General features: G+C 39.1%; 2 protein-coding genes across 5 annotated transcripts in view; one reads left to right on the top strand and one right to left on the bottom strand.

Annotated features, from left to right (window-relative positions):
• UTRN (utrophin) overlaps positions 1-27,632 on the top strand; it is a 1,623,662-nt gene that overhangs the window by 1,208,548 nt on the left and 387,482 nt on the right. The gene's annotated exons all lie outside the window — the stretch shown is intronic.
• FBXO30 (F-box protein 30) lies at positions 1,246-17,777 on the bottom strand. Of its 4 annotated transcripts, none has more exons than XM_049695382.1 (3): positions 17,700-17,777; positions 7,549-9,605; positions 1,246-3,762 (listed from the first exon to the last, which is right to left on the bottom strand). In XM_049695382.1, exons 2-3 carry the CDS (start codon positions 9,580-9,582, stop codon positions 3,559-3,561), a joined length of 2,238 nt encoding a protein of 745 aa, XP_049551339.1. In that variant the 5' UTR covers positions 9,583-9,605; positions 17,700-17,777; the 3' UTR covers positions 1,246-3,558. The 4 variants fall into 4 exon arrangements, with proteins under 4 accessions (XP_049551339.1, XP_033261428.1, XP_004263792.1 ...); XM_033405537.2 differs by having other exon boundaries at positions 17,578-17,710; XM_004263744.4 differs by having other exon boundaries at positions 7,549-9,602; positions 17,578-17,702.

Genomic DNA, 27,632 nt, shown 5'->3' with positions numbered 1-27,632 from the left:
ATACCTCTTATTGACAGTGTTGAAAGAATTCCTACAGAATTCTTGTAGAACTTAATCCAGTATCGTTTTACCTCTACTCTATCCTAGAAATCTAATATGTTCACATGATTCTGAAACCACTCAACAAGAGAATGAATGATGACTAGGCTAAATGTTAGTGCTAATGAACAATCTGCAATTAACCTTGACCAGAAGAAACACTAGTGAAATACTAAATTTACTAGTAAATACTAGCTTTTTAAAAGAATGTCCAACAACCATGGTACCTAATGTATTTTGTCATATGGCTGTAACATTGAGACAACATATATCATTAAATTTGATCATTTAGGTAATACTAATAAATTACTATTACTCTTAATTTTGGATCATACATGTACCTACATGCACACATACATCTGTACCAGTAACACATCATTCAGGAGAAGAGCTGGCATAGTCCCAGGCTTTCCTCTAAATTCTCATACTTTACCATGCATCAGAATCACTTGGGGAGGCCTTTGTTAACAGACTGTTTGTTCCCACCCCACAGTTTCTGATTCTCTAAGTCTGTGAAGGGACGCAAGAATTTGCATTTCTAACAAATTCCCAGATGACGCTGACGGTCCAGGGACCACACTTTGGGAACCACTACTCTAAGTGAACTGTGATTCTCAGAAGCTACAGAAAGAGAGGACAGAGAGAGAGAGAGAGAGAGAGGGAGAGAGAGAGAGATAGGGTGGGGGGGGGGGGGCGGGGGGCACTGAGATTAAGCTAATAGGCAGTTCTGGGGAAAAAGGCAGAGGAGAAAAGTGAATTCAGATATTTCCCTCCTTCCTAATACCTGCCCTTTATCTTGCTGGTTAGTAAAGACTAAAGTATCAACAAAGGCTTCTCAAATGACAACTAACTTGGCCAAAACACAAACCTTTTCATGCTTAAAAGGTTAGATAGATTGTTCCCATTAAAAGTTTTAGAAAAATAATATTGCCAGAAACTCTTCAGCCTTTCAATACCCCTAGGTGGGACTACTTTCAAGAAGACACTGACGGGGCAGAGAAAGCTAACTGATGAGTTTTCTATATTAAAAAAAAAGTTAATGTTCACCAGTAAAACACGGGTGAGCAATGACAATCAACAAGCAACTCCTACAACGTGCAGAAAATCCCCACTACAGAAACAATATGACTATGTTTGGAATTTGTCACGCAAGGATTAAAATTTTATTTAAATATAAGTTTTTTCTTTTTAAGTTACTGAGCCATATAAAGGAAAATATTAATTTTATTAGAATTTGAACAAATGCTGCACAAAGAAAACATTTTAACAAAATAGTATGGTGGCATAAACAAAAAAGAAAACAGCCAAAGACGTGTAAAAGAAATAAAAGGTAGAAAATGTTAAATATCTCATGATCCAGTGTGGAAACATGGAGTCTAAACTTAAAAAACAAGGATTTTAAAAAAGCACAACCATAAAACAAAAAGTTAATGTTTGTGCTATCCTAACCAGACACATTCTTCAGCAAAACTTTAAAAGGCAGAGTTATATTTTACAGTATTTGTATCTTATTTCTGACTTTTTCACAGAAAGAGACTGTTTATGTAAATTCAAATCTCACAGTTGAAATAGTTGGTTTAAGCACTAAGAAATAAATATTCTTCTAATTAAAATGACAGGTGAGGCAAAACAATTGATTAGTCTTTAACGCTGTGCTTTTCAACTGTAATGAGGCCTTGATCCAACCAAAACAAGTCTTAAAGCAATTCAGAATTCTTTTGTAATGCCCAAGGAATGGCTCTGCCCTGCCCGATTGCCATACATGGGAATCAAGAACCTAGTTAATAGAGCATTCTCAGGGACAAATGTAGGAAGAGAAGACAAAATAGTTTTGAAGTTTTTTTAGCAAAGTAACTTGTAACCATTTCAGACTACCAAATGCCACAAGTTACCTAAATTATTTAAGTACAAGTCTCCATTTTTGCAATTTATTTCTTAATACTGATATACTCATTTTTCTAAACTGACCATATCAGGTTAATAACAGTATAAATCAATTTGAAAACTATAATAAAATACCTCAAGAATAGGTCTTTGAATATCTTTCTGTTGTATTTTGGTTTTACACAAAGATGCAATTCTTACTTTTTTGGTAGAGAAGTCTATGGAATATTAACCTGCAAATGTTTTAAAGAGACTGTCAACCAAGACAGGTTTCTGCGTTTCATGATTGTCATCTTACAAAGATAGCAAGTGTCACATTTTAAAATGTCTTAAAACAACATAATTGTGATTTTTATAAACATCAAAAGGCAAAAATTTTAAACACTTGTGATAAAAAGTTAAGCCCTTTGCATTCTGAATATCTGAAATTTATTCACGGAATATGCCCAATTCAATTCAAACTTAAGATGAGGTATACAGTCATCTCTCAGGATCTGCAGAAGATTGGTTCCAGGACCCCGCTACGGTCCCAAAAGTCACAGATGTTCAAGTCCCTTACATAAAATGGCATAGTATTTGCACATAACCTACGCATACTTCCCATATACTGGAAATCATCTCTAGATTATTTATAGTACCTAATGCAATATAAACGCTATGTAAGTAATTGTAAATATAATGTAAGTGCCATATAAATAGTCGAAGATGAGTGGCAAATTCAAGTTTTGCTTTTTGAAATTTCATGGAATTTTTTTTTCAAATATTTTCCATCCTTTGGTTGAATCCATGGATTTGGAATCTGCAGATATGAAGGGCGAACTGTATTTTCTTCTCTCCAAATATCAAATACCTAGCAAATATATAATACCATATACAGTTTCAAATTAAAGTAAATTCACAGGGTTCTTTTGTTGATTTTGCTTTAACCTGTCACATAACAAAACACACTGCCATGAGTCTCTGGATGTGGCATCTAACCAAAAAAAAGCTGCATATGGTCAACTCTCTGTATGAGAGTTGTAAATATGTAAGGTGAAAACATTTTTGTGGACTATTTTTAAAACATGATAAATGGCATTATCAACATTACTCATGATTTTAAATATTATGTATATATTAGAGATCATCTACATATCAACAATTATATAAGGGGAGAACTAGAAAATAAAAACTTTATAATGGTCTTATGCAGTGTTTAAGCAATTGAATGTTTTCTGAATCTGAAAAGCCTATGATGTAAAAATTAGAATCAAAGTTTTGATTTTTGAATGCATAGGTTATAACCCACGGAAAATGAGGAATAAATTGTTTGGTCAGGATCTTGTTATTTAAGAAACAAAAAATGTAAGAACCAAAATATGCACACCACTAAAAATACTAATTCTGAAAATTATGTAGCTAAAAATTAAATCACCCTGTCCAGCAAGTTCCAAAAAATTCACACATTTCAAACATTAAGGCAACTTTTTTCCAACTAAACAGTACTTTATAAAAATATAGGTCACTTCAAAACATTATATACATAGTGACAATGAATTTAGCTAGCTGTAATCTTTAATACATTAATAAAGTGTCACATATTACCAAGAAATTATACTAGGTGCTTGCATGTATGTGCAAGTGGAATTATAGTATTTAAAGTACAGGTTTTAAAACTGAGCGAAGTGAACGTCCTTCTTTAGTGAGTTCTCGTGTCACACACATACACGGCAATGGGATTGCTTCCTCCCGTTTCTCTACAATATTGTAACTGCATTTCTTCAAGTGGTCAGCCATGCTTAGGATGTCAGCAAATTTCCATTCATTGACAGAACAAAATGCAGTACTGAATCGCCATACCTAGAAGAAAATTCTACTTCAGATTTAAACAAGTCAACTTACAAGAATCAAAACATAATTCTTGCTCTAACTGCATACATTTCTAACTGTTAAGAGAAATATCTAATATAAAGTTTCAAGTAGTTAGCTACAAAACTGGAAGTAGTAATCCATTTGGATACAAATCTGTTTATCAAATATTTGTAAGATAAATCATTCCTATGACATTATAACTTCAATAAATATAATAACCAAAAAGAAAACAAAAGACAAAGCTCAACATTGAAAATCACATCCAACCTGGCTTACTTATTAAGCAATTTTATAAAATATTCAGAGCTACTTCCTAAAATATTGCATATTGTACACCAGGCTTTCATCCCATCCAAATGTCTATATATATATATAGACCTATCCATAGTCTGGAGATATTGACAATACAAGTGTTTTTTTTCCTCCAAGTTTTTCTCTCATTCCTGTTACACCATATGAAGTATACTAAAAAATACTCTAGAATATTTTGTGCCAAGGTACTTTTTCTTTTCATTATTTATAAGTAGTAAACGCACTTAGTAATAACGAGGAACACAAGTGCTTCAATTTGTTCAACATGTTTCTGGAAATTTTTATAGAGCTTTTTGTAAAATGAATCATTTTTTAATTCCATATCATTGTAAAATACATTTCTGGGAAAAATATCTATATGCCATCCCTGTTTTGGTAAAAATAAGAACTACTTTCCCTTTTGCCCACTCAGCAGCTCCAAGCCCTGAAGCACTGTCACCTTATAGGTCCAGCAATGACTGTTGTGGCCCCCTCTCAGCTTTACAATTTGAAAATATAAAGTTACCTGAACATAGGTAACAAGCAAGACAGGCCCAGGCATCCTAGCTAAGCTAATCAACAAGCAAATGTCTAGAGAACACTGAACCCGTGGCAAACAGCAGATACTCTAGAAAGCAGCTGTGAATTTGAGAGAAGCCCTCAGCACTCATTAGAGCTTCTCAGAAAAGAATGCTATGAATTCTGGGGTGGCCAGATGCCTTCAAATTCTGAACACAATTATTTTTCAGCCAGCAGTAGAATAGTTCAGCACATAAGGTACTTAATCGCTATACTTCTTAAGTTGATATCAATTACCCTGCATGGAGTCATTTCCCAGATGTCAGTGAAGGCCTGGACAGTAGCTAACAATAGACATTATAGATTACAATTCCCCATAACCACAAAACTATACTAAGAATTAGGAGTTTTTGTTAAGCTTCACAGAATGAATTTGCTGAAAGATTCAATGGTGGCAGACAGTTTCCCTACTTCCACACAGTCAAGAGTGTGGTGAAACCAACTCAGGAAAAAATGGACAGCTCCCATCTCCTGATGACAAGGTTTCTTAGTCATGGGCCAATTTTGCATCCAAGTATACATCAAGTATTTACTTAGTGCCTGCTATATGGGAGGTGCTATGCAAAGCAGTTAATATTTTGGTTCCCAGAGAGTCTCACTTCTCAATGAACTTACAGTCTAATGAAAAAAACTGACAAGTCGTCAGTGAATTTCCAAACAGCATGGTCAGTGCTTCAGTATGAGTACATAGAGTAGGAGGTACATAATAGAACACCAGGAGAACACAGAGCAGTGCACCTCCCTAAGGGCTTCAACAGGGTCGGAGTAGGCTTTCTTGACAAAGTAAGATCTGAAGAGTAAGCAGGATATAGCAATGAGATAATGATCACAACCTCCAGAAATAGGTTCCCAGGGTCTGAATCCACCAACTGGACAAGAGTTACTTAACCTCTCTAAACCACAGTTTCTTCATCCATGAAATAGGGACAGTAGATTAAATACATTAACAAAAGTAAAGTACACACTGCCTAGAACATCTCAAGCGTTCAAATGTAGGTATCAGGGACAGTGTACTCAAACACCTTAAGGCAAGAAGAAAACATCAGAGAACTCTAAGTAAATTCCATGGCTGGAATATAAAGTGACAAAAGGAAACTGAAGAGGTAAGTGAGGACAAGATTATGAAAAGTCTTAAATGTTTCATTAAGGAGTCTGCCTCTACCCCAGGGCAATGGATGGACATTTAAGAAGTTTTCAGGCACTACAGCATAAGAACTGTATTTAAGAAATTATTTATTACTCTACCTCTTCTATAGAGAATATGTTGGAGAGGGACTCAGCTGGAAACAGAAACCCAGTAAGGAAGAGGCTACTGTAGTAACCCAGGAGAGAACTACAGGCGGGACTAACTAGGGAAACCGCAGTAGAAACAGTAAGCAAACCTGAGAGGTTATGAAGAAGGGGAGACAACAGGACTTTGTGATTACCTGGATATGGAAATAAAGGGGGGGGGGTAAAAAAGGGTCAACCTTAACTCCCAAATTCCTAGTTTAGGCAGCTTCAGAGATGAAAATGCCATTTTCTGAGATTAAGAGGGGTAGAAAAGTGGAGTAGGTTGGACCTGTTGAGTTCGCTGAAGCTGTGACATAATCAAGTGCAGATGTCCAGTAGATGCTTGTATATAACGGACTGGAGTTCAGAGGAGAAAATGGCCAGGATGTACACACGTAATTTGAATAAATGATGGCAATTCAAACTCTAAGAGTAGATGAGGTTTTCTGCAGCAATAAAATCCCCAGAAAATATTTTACCTCATAGGTCAATACTGGGGGGGCAAGGACAAAAACGGGCCATGCTCTGGTGTCTCATCCCAAATGGCAGAAGGACACCAAATCATGTAGAAAATGAAAATACACACATACCCACATATATGCAGCAAGTATGAAATTTTCTACATAAAATAATTAGCATGCTCATTTACTGGTCAAAGCTTCAGGAGAACACAAAAGCAGATGCAGAATTCTGAAAAACTGGAGCAATGAGTGGAAATAAGAGAAAACCTAAGGGTGGTAAAAACAAAGTAGCCAGAAATGTGAACCCTGTTCAACCAATGTGAAGTTTATCAAATTTTTTTCTACTTTATAAAATCAAAGTTTCATATTATAAATGTTCTAAAATGAAAAAACACCTTCAATCAAAGGTATTTGTAATGCCTTCTAGTTTCTATTGGATAGTACCTCAAACAGAAGCTGGGCAAAAGTAAGATATCACAGGAGGAAAATGCTGGAGCCAGGATTTGTTCCCAGTCTCCAGCTCAAGCTTCCAATCTGCAACACTCCCTTGTACTGTACTAAACGCAGAGTCAACAATATCAAATCCTACTGCCCTTATCTCACCTCAGCCTAACACATTTCCACATCCATCCATTTACATTCTCTATACCCCAAACACTCCATTGGTCACTTACTAGGAGTAGATTTTTTTTCATGTCTCCTTATTTAAGTTCTCCCTGTAATAACCAAGTTCTAAGAAAGAAATTGCTAAGAATGGACCAAAACTGCCAATTGCAAGCAGTAAAAAACCTTCTCCTTGCTTCCTCCATTGTCCTATAGTGAAAATGTTTCAGATGGAGCCCAAATTAGAAGGTGGCTAACATGGACTCAAGCAAAGGGAGCTGTTACAGAAGAAGTAACTAGATACAGAACCCCTCAACTGAAGAACTGGAAGTGGCCTCTGTCGTATGACATCAGAATCTAGTTCTAGGATGTCTGCAGTAAACATGTGATTATGACTAACTATTCTTGCTTTCATTATCATTATAAAAAAGTTTGTCATCATACTGAATTATTACGTTTTAAGGATGGTCTATTTTGCAACAAGGTTAATTTTATTAATTCAGCAACAACATTATTAAGTGCCTATTATATGTCAAATAAGGGACTGATACAATTAAATTAAACCAACCTTTTCTTTTATCTGCCATGATGAATTTCCTTCCGGATACTTCCTTTTCCCCCACTGCAGTATGACCATTCCACGAGACTGAAGAAGACTGCCACACACATCCCTCATTAACTTGGATACACACGAGAGCTGGCATAAACTGAAGCCATCAAGAAAGCCTGCAATATGCTGCAGGACTTCAAAAGGAAGACCACTTAGATGGTCACTATGTAATCCCAACACACAGTTTCTAGCAGGCTCCACTAACACTGTAGATACAGATGGCTGAACTCCAAATGACCTCAAATGGCGGTCATGTATAATCTTTGCTCCTTGTGTTGATGGACAAAATCTACGCTGAGAATAGGTACAACCATAATATGCTAAAGGGCACCTCTGTTCCATCCAGCCATTGAGTCCAGCATGAATGTCACCATGCACGTTCTTAAAATGCGATGAAAATTCTTTTCTTCTAAATAATTGTCCACAAACAAATGTAAACATTGGACGCTGCTTGGGTTGGTACCTAGCGACACATTCCAATACTAAATCCAGCCCAAGTGTCTGAAAAGGACTTGGATTTGAAAGCTGTGGGTTGGCATGATCACAAGCTGAAGCTGAAGCTATTTCCCCAACCATTGTATTTGTAGCTAATATGGCAGAAGGAAGTGAAAAAGTCTGAGTCCCAAAGTCGATGTGATAAACATCAACCATGCGGCTATCAGATATACCCCTCCCACCTGGAGAATCTCCTAGACAAAACAGTAATGCTGCTGTGATTAGATCTATTCCTTGGAGACCCATTGGATCTTCTGCAACTTCCAAATCTGATGTGTCTACTGCTTTATCTTCCTTTGGTTTAGACCAACATGAATTAGAAAGAAATTTGAATGAAGGAGGATGGCTGAAAGATAAGACATCCACATTCCTTAGGTCCCCTAAGTCTACTTTTTTCCAACACAAGTCTTCATCATCATCTGGCATGAGGATATGCTGAACTGTGCCATTAGGCAAAGCATTAGATGGTATTACTTCCCTAACTTGTGCTGCTACTGAAAGTGAACTAGAAGGTTCTGAAGGGCCATCTGATGCTACACATTCTCTATTTGTTAAGTTACTTTGTTTTGAGTCACTATGTAAATTCTGATTCTGCTCAATGACCTGTGTACATATATTTTCCAAAGGAAAGCCATTACAAAGAGCAGAAGTGCCATAAGAACTGGCATCCAAGTCACATAATAAATCACTTGAACCATTTTGTTCAGACTGGGCATTCTGACTTGCGTCATTATGGTCAATCCCACCTACTGCTCCTATCTCATCCTCATAAAGATGGTCCTGGTCTTTCAAGTTTCTGTTCTGTAAGCTTTCTCTGGCATTTTCTTCTTCTTTCATTTCATCTGGGGAAGCACAAAGACTCGTACTTAACATGCCAACGTCTCTTGTGGCGGTATTCAGGATATCTAAAGCAACAGCCAAACTTCTGGTTGTTTCAACAGTAGCTTGATAAAGTGCACCATAAGAGTCTTCATCAACAGACACCAAACCATTAGTATGTGGTATTTCTGGGACACTTGATTTAACTGAGATCTGTTCTCTAGGTTCTGATACTTTATCAGTTGCTTTTGACATCATGGTGGCTACTTTGAGAGACTCTAAGAGCATCCTTTGGTCTTGAAGGGCCAAGGCCATATCTAATTGTGCCACTTCATCAACATCTCTGCTTAGATTTTCATACGATTTCCGGTCTGCATAACTAACTGGCCATCGGTTCCACTCCATAGTACAGCACACCACACTTGCAGGACACATTTCTAGATGTTCGGCAACTTTATTTCGAGCCATTGTAAATGGACATCCAAAGTCACTATTTAAGCAAGGCACTCGTTCCAATGGACATAAAAGTCGATGCTCATCAGCTTTACAAGAATGGAAAACTGCTCCACAAACCAATGGACAACCTATCAAGTCACAGGAAATCCCAGGCTCTGGTCTGGTCATACACCGTCTACTGACACAATTCACGCAGTGAGAGTGCTGCAGCCCCTCCTCCATAATGGCCAGTCCAGCTCTAGCTACTGAGATGGAAAAGAAAGAAGAAGTTAGGCAAAAAGTGGTCGCTTTTTAAAAACTGTTTTAAGGAAAAACATCAAATCATGAAGGTTTATTGGCTTATATGAGGATGAAATATATAAAATAAACATTTAACAAGTTTATTTGACATATAATCAATCCATCTTGAAACAGCTTAAGCACTTTAATTCAAGAAGTCAGTCAAAAGTTCATTTTTATATACCATACCCAACAGGCCGAACATTTCAAAATATAATACTTAAATTCTAGTATATTGTGTAGTATATAAATTAATGCCCAAAACCAGTTAATGAATATTTAACTTTTAGATTTCAGAGAATGCTTCAGCTTTTACCTTTTTAATTTTAACTAAACTGATTATGATGCGCTCCACATTGCAGAGACCTCATCATATTCCTAAAAGAGAATAATCTGAATTTCATGAATATACTTAACTAAAACCTGATTAGATGTTTTCTTTAATATTCCCTCCAAATACATAAACTTATGTAAGATTTCATCTACCGACCTTTCTACCTATGCCTTAATAAATTCTACAACAAATAAAGAGAGTAAGCCTTAATTAAAACAAAGAGGGCATTTATCCAAAAAATGTAAGTTCTAGCTCCACTTCTGTGGCAGTGGACGAATCACTTACTTCTGAGGGCCACAGTTTCCATTCATTCATTCAACACCTATTTATTGTTTAACTGCCATGTACCAGACTCTGTGTTTGGTATGGCAACGTGAAGATTAGAAGACATGGTGCCTCCTCTCAAGGAGCTTCAGCAGGAGGTCAGAGATGAAAGTAAAATCATGTCACATTTTTATATGATCAATATGACAGAGAAAATCAGTATGGGTGGGGGGTAGAGAAGAGTTCACAGTAGTCTTGAAAGATGAGAAGTCTTAAGCGCAGGAGGGTAGGGTTAGAAACGAAGAGAGGCATTCAATGCTGAAGTAACAGCATATGCAAATACAGAAAAGCAAGAATTCGCAAACATGTTGAGGGAACCTCAAGTTTCCCAGTATTGCTGGATCACAAGGTGAAATGCAAAGTAGCTGTGAGAGATGAGGTGGGACAGGAATAAGAAAAGTTATGGAAAGTGTGTTATACGCTACTCTAAGGAGTTCAGACTTTTAAGCAGTTAGAAACCACTGAGGATTTTAAGCAGAGAAATAGTACCCACAAAATAACACGAGAGGGTTACAGATAACTAATGTTCTTTCCTGCTTTTAGCAAGAAAAATTTTATACAAAAAAAGAGAAAGTATTGGCACAATGCACTGATTTACTTATAATTACTTAGCCTATTCAATGTCTTATTTCTATAATCTTCAACTTCTTTATTGGCTTGTTCCTATTAGCAGCAAAAACTTAAAAGACTATTTCATCTTTAAAAACATATATAATAAAGCAATATCCCCCTTTTGCTGTTTTTTTTCCTTTTCAGTCAAGCTTTCAAAAGAAAAACAACAAACAAACCCCGTTAACTTCCCATATACTCTTCAGCCCTCTAATGTGTGTTTACTCTTACCACCACTCATTAAAACCGCTCTATCGAGATCCTCAATGCTAAATCCAAAGGGCATTTTTTCCAGACCTCATCTTCCTTAGCCATTATATCATTTTGTTGACTAATTCCTCCTTTCTGAACTACTATCTTTCTTTAGTTTTTATCGTCTCACATTTCCCTGGTGTTCCCCCTACCTCTTTGGTTATTCCTTAATCTTTTCTTCTAAAATATTACTCTTCTTCAGGGATCCATGGCATTTCTGGTTCATTCTATACATTCTCCCAATTTCTCAAAAGCTTCAATTACCACTTATATGCTAAAAACTCATCTATACCTCCTGCCCAGATCCCTCCTCCAAACTTCAGATCTCTACAGCTGCTTATTTATTATATATCTCTACGTGTATATGGCACAGGCAACTCACCTCAAATTTTTCCAAATTAAATTAATAATAATTTTCTGGATAAGAAGCCGGTTCTTAGCCTATTTTCTTCACTTTAGTGCATAAAGGCTTGCTAGTTCTCTCACATATTCTCTTCCATAAATTCTATCTTACTTCTAGGTGGCTAATGTAAACTAATTATTCCCCAAATTGCTATTTCTTTTTCTCCAGTCCAGGCTTGATTTTCCTCAAACTCAAACAGCAAAAGTCTATTATTGACAGAGCTTTGTTAAGTAGAAAAGTTCTGAGTTGATATTATGGTGTGAACTGATGCCAGGGACAGAAAAAAACAGGGTACACACTTAACAACAAAACTACATTTTAAAACTGTGTTTAAAAATTACAAATGAATTAAATACTTCTGAATGTTTATCCCTATAAATTTTAAAGCTAAAGACAGAACCTATAAATTGAAGATAGACATGCTAAAAAGGGTCAAAATAGAAGAAATGACAGACTAATGATGACATTTGTAAGTTAAGCAAAGAGAAACTTTAATAAGAATCAAGACAAATTTTACTGGGTGATTAGATTGTGAAAACAGCTGTAGCTTTCTTATTTTACAACAACTAGACTGAGTTCATCTCACATGCTGAAGGTTATAAACGTGACTAACAGAGAAACCTAAAAACACAAGCAGTTCCAACAGAAGTGACCAAGGCTCTCAGAACTAGTAGGAACACCTTATGTTACATGCACATCACATGATTATACCAGGCAGAACACATCTCAAAACATGCTTAATTCAAAAGTGTTTAAAATAGCAACTGTTACAAACAACTGAGTTAAATGCAAAACAGCAACAACTTTGAAAGGTAAATAGAAGTAGAGGGCTCTCAAGATTCAAAATAAATACCCTCTTCCACACTATTCCCCCTCTGAATAAAAGAAATGATTAAAAAATAATAGTAATAAAAATAAAAGCACCCACAGCAATGAGTCCACAACATTTATTATTTACTGAAGTAGACTTAAAGGAAAATGGAACACTATGTCCCTACTTTATCCTTCTTTGTAGAATCATGTCAATGTCACTTAATCCTCATAACAACCCAGAGAAAACTGAGGTACAGAGAGGGTAAGTGACTTACCCAAGGTCATCTACCTAGTAAGTGGCAGAGCTAGGATTGAAATCTATATCTCATCAATACATATGGACGATAACAGATATGCTTATAAAGTTTAAGAAAATAAGACAGCACTTCAGTAACTTGGTGATCCAATTTTAAGATGGTATTTGAGGAATGGAGGTTACACAACTTTGCTTGTAGTTTATTCCAACACTTAATCACCCTTGTGGTCAAGAGAGTCTTTTTGGTCCTTTCTAATTATAATAGCACATTACTTTGCTTTGAACGTAAGAGTTTTAAATTATTTTAAAAATAACTTACATTTATAATGCTCAGTATAAACATATGAAATAGTACAAATTTAACCATTCTCAAAACAGCTATACAAAGAAGGAATCAAGTTTAAGTCCATTTTACAATTAAATATATTAAGAAATAAGTTTTTTAAAAATGCAGTAGACAATACCCAAAAAGTATTCTGGGGTACTGTTTCAGAATTTAAAAGTTCCAGATCCACCCTCTTTCAAGATCGCTATTATCAAATTAAATATGCCTCCAAAAAGTATTGCACAATTGCTCACAAATCCTATGAAACGGGTTTAAAATGTCAATCCCTGATTTATCAGCTGAACAGTGACACAGCAGGTCCAGCAGAAAACTTGTTGCTAAAACTGAGGCTTCAAGTTCAAGACGAGCTTAATTTAAAACTCCTCAGTATTAACTTTTTTAAAATAAACTCTCTTGAAAAAGAATCTTAACGTTCCAAATAACATATCTATTTACACTTAAAGTTGAATGACTGGAAAAAGTTTCATTAGACTAGAAAATACTGTAAAAGATTAAATGCTTTACAATAGTTTCAATTTTCTCTAACAGAAATTCTAGGCCAACTCATAATCTGTGGCTGACAAGCAATCCATAAAAACAATTTAAGGCATGGCATTTTCACATACAATGAAATGAGACTTTGTCATTTAAGGCTATTTCTAGACAGAAAGATATTGCCCTCAAAAAAGAATTCCTTTATTTTTCCAAATTCATTACAATACATAAGGCGATAAATAAATAAAGCACTGCAAATCAGCACGATTTTAAATATGCTAAATCAAGTCACCCAAATATTCAACACAGCTTTTCAGGCTGTTCTTAATGTCTGCCTCTGCCTCCAAGAGACAAACAGACACACACACACACACACTCCTTTACTTCCCCAACTGTTACCGCAAATCTTTATCAGCTTAAATGTCACTTTTCCACATACCCAAAGGCAAGGTATGGTATGGATTCTGTATTATACTTATGTGCTCATTACACACTGCATTTTTCCTTGGTAATACTAGTCATAACTTGAAGTAAATCATTACCCTGTTTAATATCTATCTCCACGGGAAAACTACAAGCTCCACAAAGGAGGCACCATCTCTGTCTCATTCATTCCTGTGTTCCCTGCCTTCAAAACTGTGCCTCAATTAGAGCTTCACTTATCGAAAAAACATGAATAAATGAAATTATTATAATACAAGAAATAACCAGATGGATTCCAAAACAATTCTTGACTTCATGGAAAACTACATACTTCATAAAAAGACACTTTATAAATCTAGAATTAGTCAACCAGATTGAGTCAAAATTACCTCATTGTATCAGCTACAAAAAGTCAAAATTACTCAAACATTTATTGAGTATCTAGGTGATATGTTCGAGGCATTTTATATGAAATAAGCTAAACTGTCCATCAAAAAAGCAAATTAAAGGGAAAAGTAAATTAAGTAAAATTAATTTCAATATTCCATTGTTTTAAAATCTTAAAAAATAATAGTAATAAAAGTCACAGAAGGAAACATCTACCTGTTTATTGTTGCACTATTTAAATTCCTTAATCAACCCTGCAGTCTGGTTACAGGTTACTGACTATAGAGGCATTAGATTCAAAAAGAAAAACAGAGGTGGAGGTGTCTGCAAGTGTGCAGCTGCCTGAGTATATAGAGGGTGAGGAAAGGAAGCTCAGAAAAGGAAGTGGCGTCAGCCTACTTCCTTAATATTACAATTAATATGATATTAGATAAAAAAGAATTCCACTGAGACAATAAAATGTTGCTTCAATGTAAGGCTGAAATGGAACTATAGACAGACTTGTTCAACTAGTTAACCATAATCACAAGTAGGTCTATGACTGAAATTTCATACTTAGCAATCACTTTTAATTCCTCCAGAGCAAGTCTCATCCTTCTTGTATAGTTGGAGGTGCTACTGCATAGTAAATACAAACATCTGCTGGCTGATTTACTGATCAGGTGCACTCAGTTTTAAAAACCATAATAAATCTACAACCTCAGTTGGATGTTTTATTTAACTGGTTTAAAAAAGGGGGATGAGGTGCCTAGACAAGATTGAAAATCCAAGATCATTAAACTCCCAACTCAAAGCAGTGCCCTACTGATGAGTCCAAAATGGCTAAATTGGTTACACTGTATACATTCTTTTATTAAACTTTGGTTCTGACTTTTTATTTACAGAATGATGACCTAATTATATGGAATTTTGTTTTCAACTTTTCACCGTTCCATTTATGATATAATCAGAACATACCTCTTCCATTTCTAAATATGGACATGGGTAGCTTATTCCAAAGTGGAAGTCCTAACTACGTGCAATTGTTCTCCACTAAATAAGCAAACAAAATTATTGCAGACTTACATCAGAAATTAAAATAACATATATTAATAAATATTTAATATTCATACCAGAAGCTATTTGAGCTGAGACTCAGATAAAAATAATCCACCCAAATGGTGGAACTCAGCTTATTAAAAGGGGCAGCATGGCACAGGGGAATATGGGCTTCCAAGGAATCTCAATTTGAGGTGACCTTGAGGTAATTACTGTGCTGTGAAAACAACCTCGTACTCCACAAAAGTCAGCTATAGTATTCGTGTGTCCAGCAAGATACAAACACGCATTCCTCAGAAAACAGACGCACCCCGCTTTACATCCGCATGCACAAACCGTTACGTACAATCACTTTTACATCAGGTCATTTATACTTAGGAAGCTGATTAAAAGCAATCATATGAGGAACTACCTGATGCTAACATTACCCACTCTTAAGAAAAAGACATACCCTTTTTGTAAAAGATTTTCACAGATTGGGCTGTAATTAAGAGATGCTCATCTGTATTTAACTATCTAGTTATCTACAGTGTAAAAACCACCAGTCCAAGGTCAATCCCACCTATTTCATCAAAATAAATTTGAAATTAAATAATATTTTATACAGCCTTTTGACTGATGACTTTAATATTGATGAATTCTACAAATACAATGTCATTCCACAGCATGGTAGTCATGGTAACTTAGTTAAAAGATTTATCAAAAACCATACAGAACAGCATAAGGCTGATGCCATTAAAAGTCACATTTCAGTAATATATCAAACAGTAAACACATTAAAAAGGTCTATTTTGGTGACCTTAAAGCACCTAACTATATACATTATCTCAAAATACGTATTATTTTTCTTCAACAGCGTATTTTATTAGGACACTTTGTATATTTTTTTAAAAGTCTCCAATGCTAACCATAGAGAAATACTGGATTGAAATTAAATATCCAGTACACTTGGAATGCATAAAAGTTTGCCTATATCGGAAACTTCGGTTCTCTGGTAACACAAAACTCCACCCACTAACATTTCCAGAATCACACACCAAAAAAAGCTATGTCACCGCATTACACTACCAAATAAAAACAAATTGACAATTTAAAAAGTTAGCAAAACACCATATTATCCCCAATTAAACTTCTGTAGTAAGAAACAGTGACTAAGCATAAAGAACAGTGATTCAGCAAAAACTGCATACTGAAAAACTGAACCCTTAGAAAAACCCTCATCTTACATTTTATGCTACTCTTTTCCCTTCTGCCCGTCAACAACTTTGGAAAAGCTTAATAAATATGAGCAAATACAAAATTCTGTTAATATAATTCACTAGGTCTCTAAACGACACAAAACTGTATTGAAATGTAGCAAATAGAAATTAAAAGCTAAGAAAGCTTGGGGTTTTGTATTTACAGTTTTAAGTTAATCTACAATGATTACCAGCATGCCCATAAATAACTTCATCTTGGATCCCAGTCAACAAAGTAATTTTGGAATAAAAGGTCAATTCCTTCCCAAGCATCTTTTATCCGAGACTTACGACATGGCTCAGAAAGAAAAACAAAACACAGGGAGAGGGGAATGGAGTACCAGAACCATGGTAAACAACACGCTGTTCTGTCTCTATTCTCTAAATACACGTGTAAAAAACATACTCAAAGGAGATTAAATTCAACGTGCACTCTACGGCCCCCTTCCAAGCAGTGCACTTCCACGAGACAGGACACAAGTAACTTGTAAATGGTCACACGCCTCAGATCAATAAAATCAGGATGTTTCTCTTTAATAGGGGCTAAGACTAAGATCCTCTCACTTCCATGAATGGAAAAGTTACCAACTTCACTCATTCCGTGGAGACAGTTGATGATGCCTCCCAAGCTTACTTTAACCCGTCTGTCCCCAAACAAAGCAAGTTTCTAAAGGGCAAAAGGAAAGAGAAGCCAGGTTTTCGAGGTTCCTGGGGCTCCCTAAGTTTAACTCCGGCGTCACCCCTCCCCAACACACAGACACGCGAGCCCGGGTGCCACTGGGGTCGGCCCTCGGGGCCTGGGTCGCCATTTGCTGGAGGCCTCCACGGCGGGCCGGGCAGCGGGCTGGGCGCGGACGCCCACACCGCCGACTTCCTCTCGGCGCCCGCACGGGGCCGCGTTTGCTCCGCCCCAGGCCCGGCCCGCCGGCCCCACGGCCGCCTGCGCCCCGGCCGCGGGCCTCGCACTGCCCGGCCACCGCCTCTGGCCCCGGCGCAGCCCGGACGGCGCCGGCCTCCCGGGCGGGCCTCCCCGACACTCACCGGCCGGCCCGGCCGAACCGCGGCCCAGACCCTGGCTGCCGTGGCCGCCGTGCCCGGCTGCTCCCCGCTGTCCCGGCGCCGCTCCGCGCCCCACACCCCCGTGCAACCCGCCTCCTGCTCGCCTTTCTGCCCAGCCGGGCCGCCGCCTTTTCCCTCCCCTGTCTTCCTCCTCCTCCTCCTCCTGCAGCTCCTCGGCCTGCTCTCCCGGTGGCGGTCCTCCCCACCCTCCCCACCCCGCCCAGCTCTGCCCCGCCCACCCGGCCGGGCCCCGGGGCCCGTGGCAAGCCGGGCGGAGACGCGCACGCCGAGCCCGAAGGAGACGCTCACGCCGAGCTCAGCGGGGACGCGCACGCCGCCCACCGACACTCCCCCGCCTCCCCGGAAGGGAAGTGACTGAGAGTCAGGTCCAGAGAAGTGTAGTCTCAGCGCCTCCCCCTAGGGGGTTCCCACCGGACCCCACGTGGCACCTGCCCAGCAGGTCTACCAAATCCTGTTCGATTTTAGGATGCTGTATTCCTGAAAGGAATCCTAGACACGTAGTTTTGGAAATGAAGAGAACAGGCCCAAGAAGAGTGACTTGTTTAACTCCCTAAATGGTAGGAGAAGGAGCCCAAATCCCTTAACTCTGGATGCATCGGTCTTCCCATTAGGTCACATTTAGGAAAAAACGGGGCTGCTGTCCTTGAATCTTTGATGATCAGGCCTTCCTGCCGGCTTACCGAAAGTGCCCCAGTCCCGTGACTCAGTGCCCGGATTCTTGTAGGTTCTACCTGCCCTAGGACCGAGCTCAGCCCAACAGGATTCAGGCGTCGCGAATCTTTTCTGGAGCCCTGGCAGGGCAGCCCACCAAGGTCTGCTTCTCTGAGGGACTGTAATCCTCCACACAGACCACAGCAGGGAGGTTGTCTACGTGGGAAAGACAACGCGATCTAGTGGAAAGGTGGCTTGAAGCTGATTTTGCAGGATATTTTACAAAAGGATTGAAGAAATGTCACAGGGCCATATCAAAGAATTGGGGTCCACTTCGCCGCTACTACTACCATGCCTTGGTCCAAGGCCAAGGGACAGAAGGGACAGTGATTCCAAATGCTGGGAGTAGGTGTCCCTCATCCCCTCACCTCTACCCCAGTGTCCATCCCTGGACTCCTGCCCAGTTCTAAGGCAAGAAAAGGATAAAGAGAAGACGGCTGTAGTCCTGCCCTTGCCGACGGGGGCAGAGACAGGAAAACACTGTTCTGTAATTCTTTGTGTGACTAGGTTTTTACCCACAACTGGTGTGACTTGGAAAAGAGATCACACATGATTCGTCATGCTGAGAAATGGCTCTCAGACATTTAGATTTTAAAGAACTTTTTTTTTTTTTGAGCTGGAAGAAGAACTTAAATTACTAGTTTTTAATTGTGCTAAAAAAGACAGTAAAGATTGTACCATTCGTATTAGTGCTTCATTTCCTAAATGAAAGGAGATTGTAACACCAATTATTAAGCAAGGACATAATCACCCAGTAAAGGTTAGTTCTTTAAATGAATAATTTTAGCTTTTTGAAAAATTCAGTCTATTTTTCTTATTTTGCCTAATTTGGCTGCAGATGGGCCCTTAGTCCCAAGTTTGAGAGCCACTGTCCAGAGAACTAGACAGAACAGATAGTGAAGCAGGCAGATGACCCTGCAGGAGAAGACGTGAGTTCCAGCTGCTACACTTGTCCTCCTTTGTTCACTGTCCTAGATTGAATCACACGTCTGCCCTGTGCCTTAGCCATCCTCCTATCAAATGAAGGGACTAGCATAGATGACCTCTGAAGCCCTTTCCAGCTTTAAAATCTCTTGATTCCATGTTTATACTTATTGAAATCTGGGGCTTTCCCCTTTACTAAGTCGCCTAGCTGACACGGGATCACCCCCTCACTCCCTCAAGCTGAGTCATTTAGGCTGTAAACTTCACAGTCTTTTTTGCCCCCTCCATCTCAATAATTTCCTGTGTCCAGGCAATTAAAAAAAAAAAATCTTTCTTCCTGTCCTGTCCATTTATTCCTGTTACCATCCTAGGCAAATTTGGACCTCTGCTGTTGCCGAACCAGTCTTTCCTCCTCCAGAGCTTCCCACTTCAAACCCACCACCAACATCATTCTTCCTAAGACATCCATTTCATCTTGTCACTTCTCTATTCAAATATCTGTGATGGCTATCTAATGCTCATGGGGTAAATTCTCAACTCCTGTCTTCAACTGCTCGAAGTAAATCTCTCATTCTAGCTTTATTAGTTTCCATGTTTTCTCCATCAAAACACTATACACCGTCCAATTCCAGGTCATTTGTGCTCGTGTAATAATAATGCCTGAACTTCCTCCCTCTTAACTGTGCAGCTCTAACCCCATGTCCTCTGTGAGGGACTTCTGTAGCTCATACTACCTATTTTCAGCACTTTGACCTGTGCTTCACGTCCCTGTTACCTGCTTCACAAATGTATGTCAGCTTACAGTTATCTCCAGACACACGGAAGTGTGTTTTGCATTATTTTTGTATCTCCCCTCAGTATCTAGCATACCTCCTGTATAATGTAGATGCTTAATGATTATTTGTCACTTCCAAGACAAATAAAATGTATGCTTCTCTCATTTCATCCTATCCCCATTTTCACTTTCTGTCCTATGTTCTAACTCCTCAGAGAATCTTCTCTTGGTAAATTTTAAGAAAATGTATCTTAAAGTTTAGTGACAAGCAGAAAGAATGCCAGCAATCACAAATTTCCTCAAATATGCTCTTTTCTCTACTATGCATGTATTTGACATGGACTTCTAGAACACAGCTATCATCTGTGTGGCTTAACCATGGAGAGAAGTGACAGCAACCCTGGCAATTTAAAGTAAAAAAAGAAGAAAGAGAAGTATTAGGTTTGACCTACCAACTGCCCTAAAAAAGGAGAGCCTTGCATCTCCTCAAATCACACTCTGCAGACCATCTCTCACAGGTTTAGCTCCTACTGGCTTTTTTTAGAGGCTATTTTCAAGTTGGAGAAGGTGTAAAAACCATAAGAATAAAAATAACACCAGAAACAAAGCCTAGACACCAGACTAGATTGTAAGAGAGAGAAGTTGTCAGAGAATGCAAATTCAGTTGATAAAGCAAATTCAACAAGCAGACAAATTGCTCTTCCCTTTTTTCAATGTCAGGCAAATAGCACCACCGTTAAAGTAGGTTTTCTTTCCCAATTAGACCGGCCTGCACTCAGGTAACCCAGGGACCAAAGCAACAGACAAGTTAGGACTAAAGTTTGTCATGTGTTAGTTAAAGAAAGCATCCTTGGCCTGAGACAAGTGTGAGGATGGAGCCTGATTTATGACTGTGAAATCATGGGACAATCGGAGTTACCAGCTGGGACTGCGGTGGGGAATACCAGTCCTTTTTTATGACATGCTCCTAAGGAATTATTAAAGAGAAAGAGCCAGTTTGAATCACCTAATTGCCAGAATTTAGAATCTAATAGCTATAATTATATTTCCTATATAGTTTATTTGGAGTATGGAGAATATGACAAATAACATACAATTATATGGTAATTTAGAAACAGCTTGCCAAAGATAATGTTCATCGCCCCAAATCAACCTTGCAGATTTATATAAATAATCAAGGGAATTTGAACCAAGGCAGCTTGGAATTTTGGAACAAGTAGAAGACCCAGGTATTGTTCCTGTACACCAGAGACTTGCTACGGAACATTGTGGATATTATCAATCATGTAAATTTCAATGTTTTGCAGTTTGAGCTATTATAACTGACGTATTAATATAGCTCCTAGCATACAGATTATATGTCCACTGACCAAATAGAGGAACAAATGAACCATTCTATTTCCCAAAAGGCTGTTGAGTACCTCTAAGGTGTTGCATTTATATTTCAGGTGGAACTAGTTTGTGCATGAGCTGATAAGCAGGTAGCCCTCTCTCAGATGATGTTGTCATATCAATTGTCTACAAATATATATGTAACTTTGTTCAGCTGACAACACATCTTGGGGGTGATATTTAATTTCTATGTATAAATCTCACATTATTCAAAGAAATTTGATATAGATTAGATATATGGGAGAAACCACTTTTAATTTATCCCATAAATGGGCTAGCTATTCAGTGCTCAGGCCTACTGTGCTCTCTATTCAATTGCAATGGTAGTAAAGTCAAATGCCTACAGCCAAATGGCATGCTAGTAACAGGAAGTGGGCTCAAAGGGAGTTGTTGGAATCAGACAAGCACACTGTTACTTAGCTGTTACTTAGCTCTAGTCAATAGTTGCTGCAACCTGAAAATGAAGGAAATAGGGTTACTACATCTTCTGATTATTTTTTTGAAACTCCTGGAAATCTAGATAATTGGGTTAAAGTCACATAGTGTTTTAAAGTCACATAGTGTTTTCATGTTTATTGAAAACTTGTATGGGAAAAAAAAAATCAACAACCACAAAGCCTCCATCTTCAGCAACTCTTATTTTAGTGACTCATCCAAAAGATGATGAAAGAACTACATACTTATTTCTATGTGTAGCATAATTTCCAAACCATTTGAGTCTCACTTTCCTTTGGCTCTAGGTTTCCTGTACTCAAAAGCTGACTTAATTGTCTCTTAGTTGTTAATTCTTGGGTAAGTGCTATAGATTGAATGTTTATGTCCCCCACCCAAATTCACATATTGAAACCTAATCCCCAAGGTGATGGTATTAGGTGTTAGGGCCTTTAAGGTGTGATTAAGTCATGAAGGTAGAACTCTCATAAATGAAGTTAGTGTTCTTCTAAAAGAATCTCTACAGCAGTCTCCTCGCCCCTTCCACCAAGTGAGGGTGCAGTGAAGTGGGCTCTCACCAGACACTGAATCTGTCGGTGCCATGATTTTGCCACTTCCCAGCCTCCAGAATTGTGAGAAATAAACGTCTCACTTAGTCTGTGGTATTTTGGTATAGCAGCCCCAAAGGGCTAAGAGAGTAAGTTACTCAACCTCTCTGTATGTGGCATACAGACTCTAAGATGACCCCCAATGACTCATGTCTCCTAGTATGGACACTTCTGTGTAATCTTCCCACGAGTGTAGGCAGGAGCTGCGACTTGTTTTTAACCAATGGAATATGTCAAAGGGGTTGTGCTATCACATCCACAATTAGGTTACAAAAGATTGTGACTTTTGTCTTGTTGGCAGACTGTCTCCCCTGCTGGTTTTGATGAAACAATTCATCCTGTTGGGGAGGTTCACGTGGCATAGAATTGAGGATATCTACTGGACAACAGCCAGATAGGAACTGAGGCCCTCAATTCAATGTCCCAAAGGAACTGAATCTTACCAATGACTATGTACAGGAGACCAGAAGCAGATCCTTTCCCAGTCAGGCCTTCAGATGAGACCTAAGCCTTAGCCAACACCTTGATTGCAGCCATATGAGAGACCTTGAAGCAGAGGCACCACTAAACCATGCACTGACCCATAGGAAACGTGACATAGTATTTATTGTTTTAAGCCACTAAGTTTGTGGTCAATTGTTGTGTAGCAGTAGATGACTAATATACTACACCTTACTTTTCCCATCTTTAAGATGGGAAAGATAAATAGCACTGCCCAACCCTACCCCCAGCATAGTCTATTGTGAGGCTTAAATGAGTTCACCATGTAAAGTGCTTAGAACAATACCTGGCACATATGAGCACTCTATAATGACAGGCATCTTTTCCTTAGGCAGATTCTAGCGGTGAACTCAGGCATCTTAGCCAGGAAGGTATAGTAGCAGAAGCTGAAAGAGCTGTTTCTGTACTGCTTCAAGCCCAAATGACAAATTGTGACATCATGTTGGGCAGAGGAAAATTCATTCCCACCTGTGTACAACCATGGGGAAACTACCGAAGAGCCTGAGAGAGTGACAGGCTACCTATGGAAACCGGGGGGCAGGGGGGCCATGTCCTCACGGAGGGCACTGGGCATTGAAGAAGAACCAGTGCAGAAGATCCTCAGTGGATTTATTCTTGAGCACATGTGACAAACTCCCTGGGAAAACCCAGAAGCAACTGAGCCAGCCTGTGAGATAAGCCTGTGAAGGGTGGCGAGTCCTACCATCAAGATTTATAGCTAAATCCTTCTAGTAAGCCTTGGAGTACCAATCCAAATGGTCTAGAGGCACGGTATGTTGTCTATATTGCTTATTCCCCCAGAACCTAGGGGATTATGATACAGATGATGTTAAATAAATGTGTGCTAAATGACATTTATGTTACCCCAATAGTAGTAAATTGTTATTATTCGGTACTTTTAGATGGCAGAACAATTTTCACAGCCTGACCTTAAACACTGACAATAAAGGAAAGAGGATGCATAATGACATTAGGCTAGACCCTCACCTGCCCACAGCTACCTTGGCATATTTCTGGGAGCAGAGGCAAGCTGGTCCTCAGGATCAATGGATTATTTTCCACTCCAGTGAAATATCTGAAATGACCACAGCAGTTAATTTATCTTGCTAAGACAGAACATTTCCTGAATAAATAAATTAACCAGCATTACTTCCATTTCTCTTTAGGTAGACAAACAATTCAGAATGTGTTCAGAATACAGAAGATGAGGCTGGAGGGAAGATGTGTGTAAGCAAATCAATAAGTGTGAGTTGATACTAGTGATCACTTAAGTAGGTCAGCAGGAAAGTAGGAAAGATTTGCAATAGGAAAAGTTCTATCACATAAGTATTGATAGATAAAATGCAGACTTAGGGGAGTTTTCCCAGTAAAAGAAGAGTTAGATATCTTTCAGAGTGTAGATGAGAGAACAGTAAGACCTAGAAAGCAAGAGTGGGCCTTTCTAATTCTTTCTTCCAGAACTCAAAGGATTAAAGGGTAAGAGTCTTCTTCATTCCCATCAGCTTACAAAGCTGAGGCTAGTATCTGGCAAATGGCCTCCTGATTCCTCTCTGAACTGACTCTCCTTTGAACAAAACAAGATTCTAACAGAGAATGTGTCCTCTTGTCTTCTTCAAGGTTGGGAAGTCTGAGGTCTACACAGCTGTGTGAAAGACAAGTCCTCTGGGTGGGACACCAGATTATCAATGTGTTTCTTTCTTGATTATGAGGTCTTCTAGAATCACCTATTAAAAGATAAATAACCCTGGACTAGGCAGCACTTTATTTAGAAGGATTATTGACAGTTGAAGGTCTGAAAAAGAAGGTCTGAAACATGGAACTAGGAGAGTCTCAGGGTCTCAGGATGGCGAAAGGATTAAAAAGAGAGGTGGAAGCCTCCAAATTTAGCTCTGAAAGTTTATGTCTATATCCTATTTGTTTCACCTGTGGACTCTCTCCCCAATCCCAAGCCTAGGTCTGCATCTGTTTCTTTTTTTCCTATGAATTGCACATTAAGGTATGGTATAATCAGAACCGCATAGGGTACAATTCTGACAACCTCCTCCTAAATTTTCCTTGACGTTGCTGGGCAAGTCTTGTTCCGTGTAGAAGTTTGATTGACTTTCTGGACACAAAGGAAGAACTCAAGTGAATTACCCTTGATATCCTTCTCATGGAAGTCCTGGAACTAGCTTCACTGGCATTTTATGTTCCCCAAGGCATTATGGATTTTCATATCACCCATATTTTGTAAGTAGAAAGGACGGTAAAATCAATTTGTGAGCCAGGACCTGAGTCTAGGAGCTGACTACCACACACTGTGATTTAATTAACAAGATGTTGAAAACAAACACACATAAAAAATTAAATTAACCCTAAATTGACTTGCAGTTCACTTATCAGAAGCTTAATTTCATTTCCAAACTGAAATGGAAAGATCTAGAGTAAGCCCACATAGGTCATTCATTAAAGCCTATATCACCACAACTCAGATGCCTCATCATCTTTTTCAGGTGCCTAATCTGTGTCCAGAGTTAAACTAGCCACGCCCCGATTCTGCTTGCCTGCTGCTCCGCATATCTTATGCAGAGAAACATGACAGTGTACGCTTCTCTCTCTCCCCTTCCTAGTGAGGTCACACAATAATGTTCCTTGGAGAAACAGAACTTACTGATGCCTCAGCACTAGAATAACTTTCAGTTGCTTCCCACACTTGATTAAATGCTTTCAATGTTTGTTAAAGAACATAAACGTGAAATAGAGGAAAGCAGGCTTTAGAAAGAGACAGAAGGAAAATACAGGTAACCATGGAACAACATGGGTTTGAATTGCGTGGGTCCACTTGTACGCAGATTTCTTTCAATAAATACAGTACTACAGGATCTGGGGTTTGTTTAATCCAACGCAGATGTGAAACCGTGGATGCAGCAGGCCGCCTCTGCAATTTGAGCATCCTCACATTTTGGTATTCACAGAGGGTCCTAGAAGCATTCCTGCATGGATACCAAGGGACATTCAGGGTTGCCCATAATGCAAAGTGCATCAAAGTAAATGCACCTGATCTAATTGTTGTACAAGCTTATAGTTAAGAGGGCCCTGGCTTGGCATAATATAAACAGCAACATTAAAGCATCCTTGAGTTTGTCCTAGATGTCCGAGAAGATATGGACCTCAGGATCAGGGATGGGAGGGGCTGGATGGTAAAAGAATTGGCTGAAGAGGGAACTGGTCAAGAAAGTCTTCTTCATTCCCTATGGGCCTCTGAGGCACATGCAAACCTGGAAATATCCACAGTAAATTCCAGCCTCAGCCAGACTTTGGTTCATTCAGAGCAGGTGCCCTGAGCCAGAAGGGCTGGGACTGGCCCACACACTGGGTCAGGAAAAACATCCTTACCTTCACCCTCTGCTCTTGCTTCCTCCCTTGAAGTCCTGACTTAGACACCATTGTTTTGCTCTGCTTTCTTCCAGCAGAGACAAGTCTTTCCCCCCAAAAATGTCAGGTGAATCCACCTTGATAAGTACAATTAAACTAGGTTAATTTTTTTTTTTTTTTTTTTTTTTTTTGCAGTACGCGGGCCTCTCACTGTTGTGGCCTCTCCCTTTGCGGAGCACAGGCTCCGGACGCGCAGGCTCAGCGGCCATGGCTCACGGGCCCAGCTGCTCCGCGGCATGTGGGATCTTCCCGGACCAGAGCATGAACCCATGTCCCCTGCATCGGCAGGAAGACGCTCAACCACTGAGCCACCAGGGAAGCCCTAAACTAAGCTAATTTTAAGTGAAGAGCCCCTTACATTTGTATAATACATTTTAAATTATTTCAAACTGTTTTTATGACCAATTATTGTAACTTCACTATCAATCTCATGAGTAACTCAAGTTGTCCCTGCTTAGCATTTGGGGAAATAGGAACAAACAGCATTCAATCGAGCTCGATCTCCAGGTCTCACAGCACAGAACCACAGAACAGAAAGTAGAGCTGGGGTCTGCTGATTCCGTATTGGTCCTCTTCCAGGAACAAGACAAGCAAATAAGTTAGACCTTAGAGATAATTAACCCATCATTTTATAAATGAACCCATCATTTTATAAATGAAGACACTAAATGCAGACACTGAATTCTTGTCCAAGGTCATGGTGTTAATCAGTGCAGAATCAGAACAGCTGGAACTCAGCAAACCAACTGTCTGACACCAGTACCATTTTGAGGCAGCACTTCACGTGAAAAAGAGCAACATACTGTGTGGAACTGATGCCTCTTTTTTCAGAGTGTTTAGAAGGTTTTCTTTATGGAGTTGTGCAGCTCACCACCAGCAATTCCGAATGAGGTGGCCAGTATGCCCTACCTCAGTATAGCCCCTATACATTGTATCCTTACAGGCTAATGAAAGACCGAGTTTCTTTACTGATAAGTGATAATTATATCTTCTCAGCATGGCAATGAAATCAGCGTTTCAAACTTTGTACATGGAGAGAAGAGGCAAAGGAATTACCTACTTGGGAGATTTTGGTGATGAGAAGATTAAAAACTAGGTCCTAGGGCTTCCCTGGTGGCACAGTGGTTAAGAATCTACCTGCCGGGCTTCCCTGGTGGCACAGTGGTTGAGAGTCCGCCTGCCGATGCAGGGGACACGGGTTCGTGCCCCAGTCCAGGAAGATCCCACATGCCGCGGAGCGGCTGGGCCCGTGAGCCATG

This window comes from Orcinus orca, chromosome 12 (assembly GCF_937001465.1).
Source record: "Orcinus orca chromosome 12, mOrcOrc1.1, whole genome shotgun sequence".
Lineage (NCBI taxonomy): Eukaryota > Metazoa > Chordata > Mammalia > Artiodactyla > Delphinidae > Orcinus > Orcinus orca.
The sequence above is the reverse complement of the archived record's forward strand: the minus strand, read 5'-3'. Positions and strand labels throughout refer to the sequence as shown.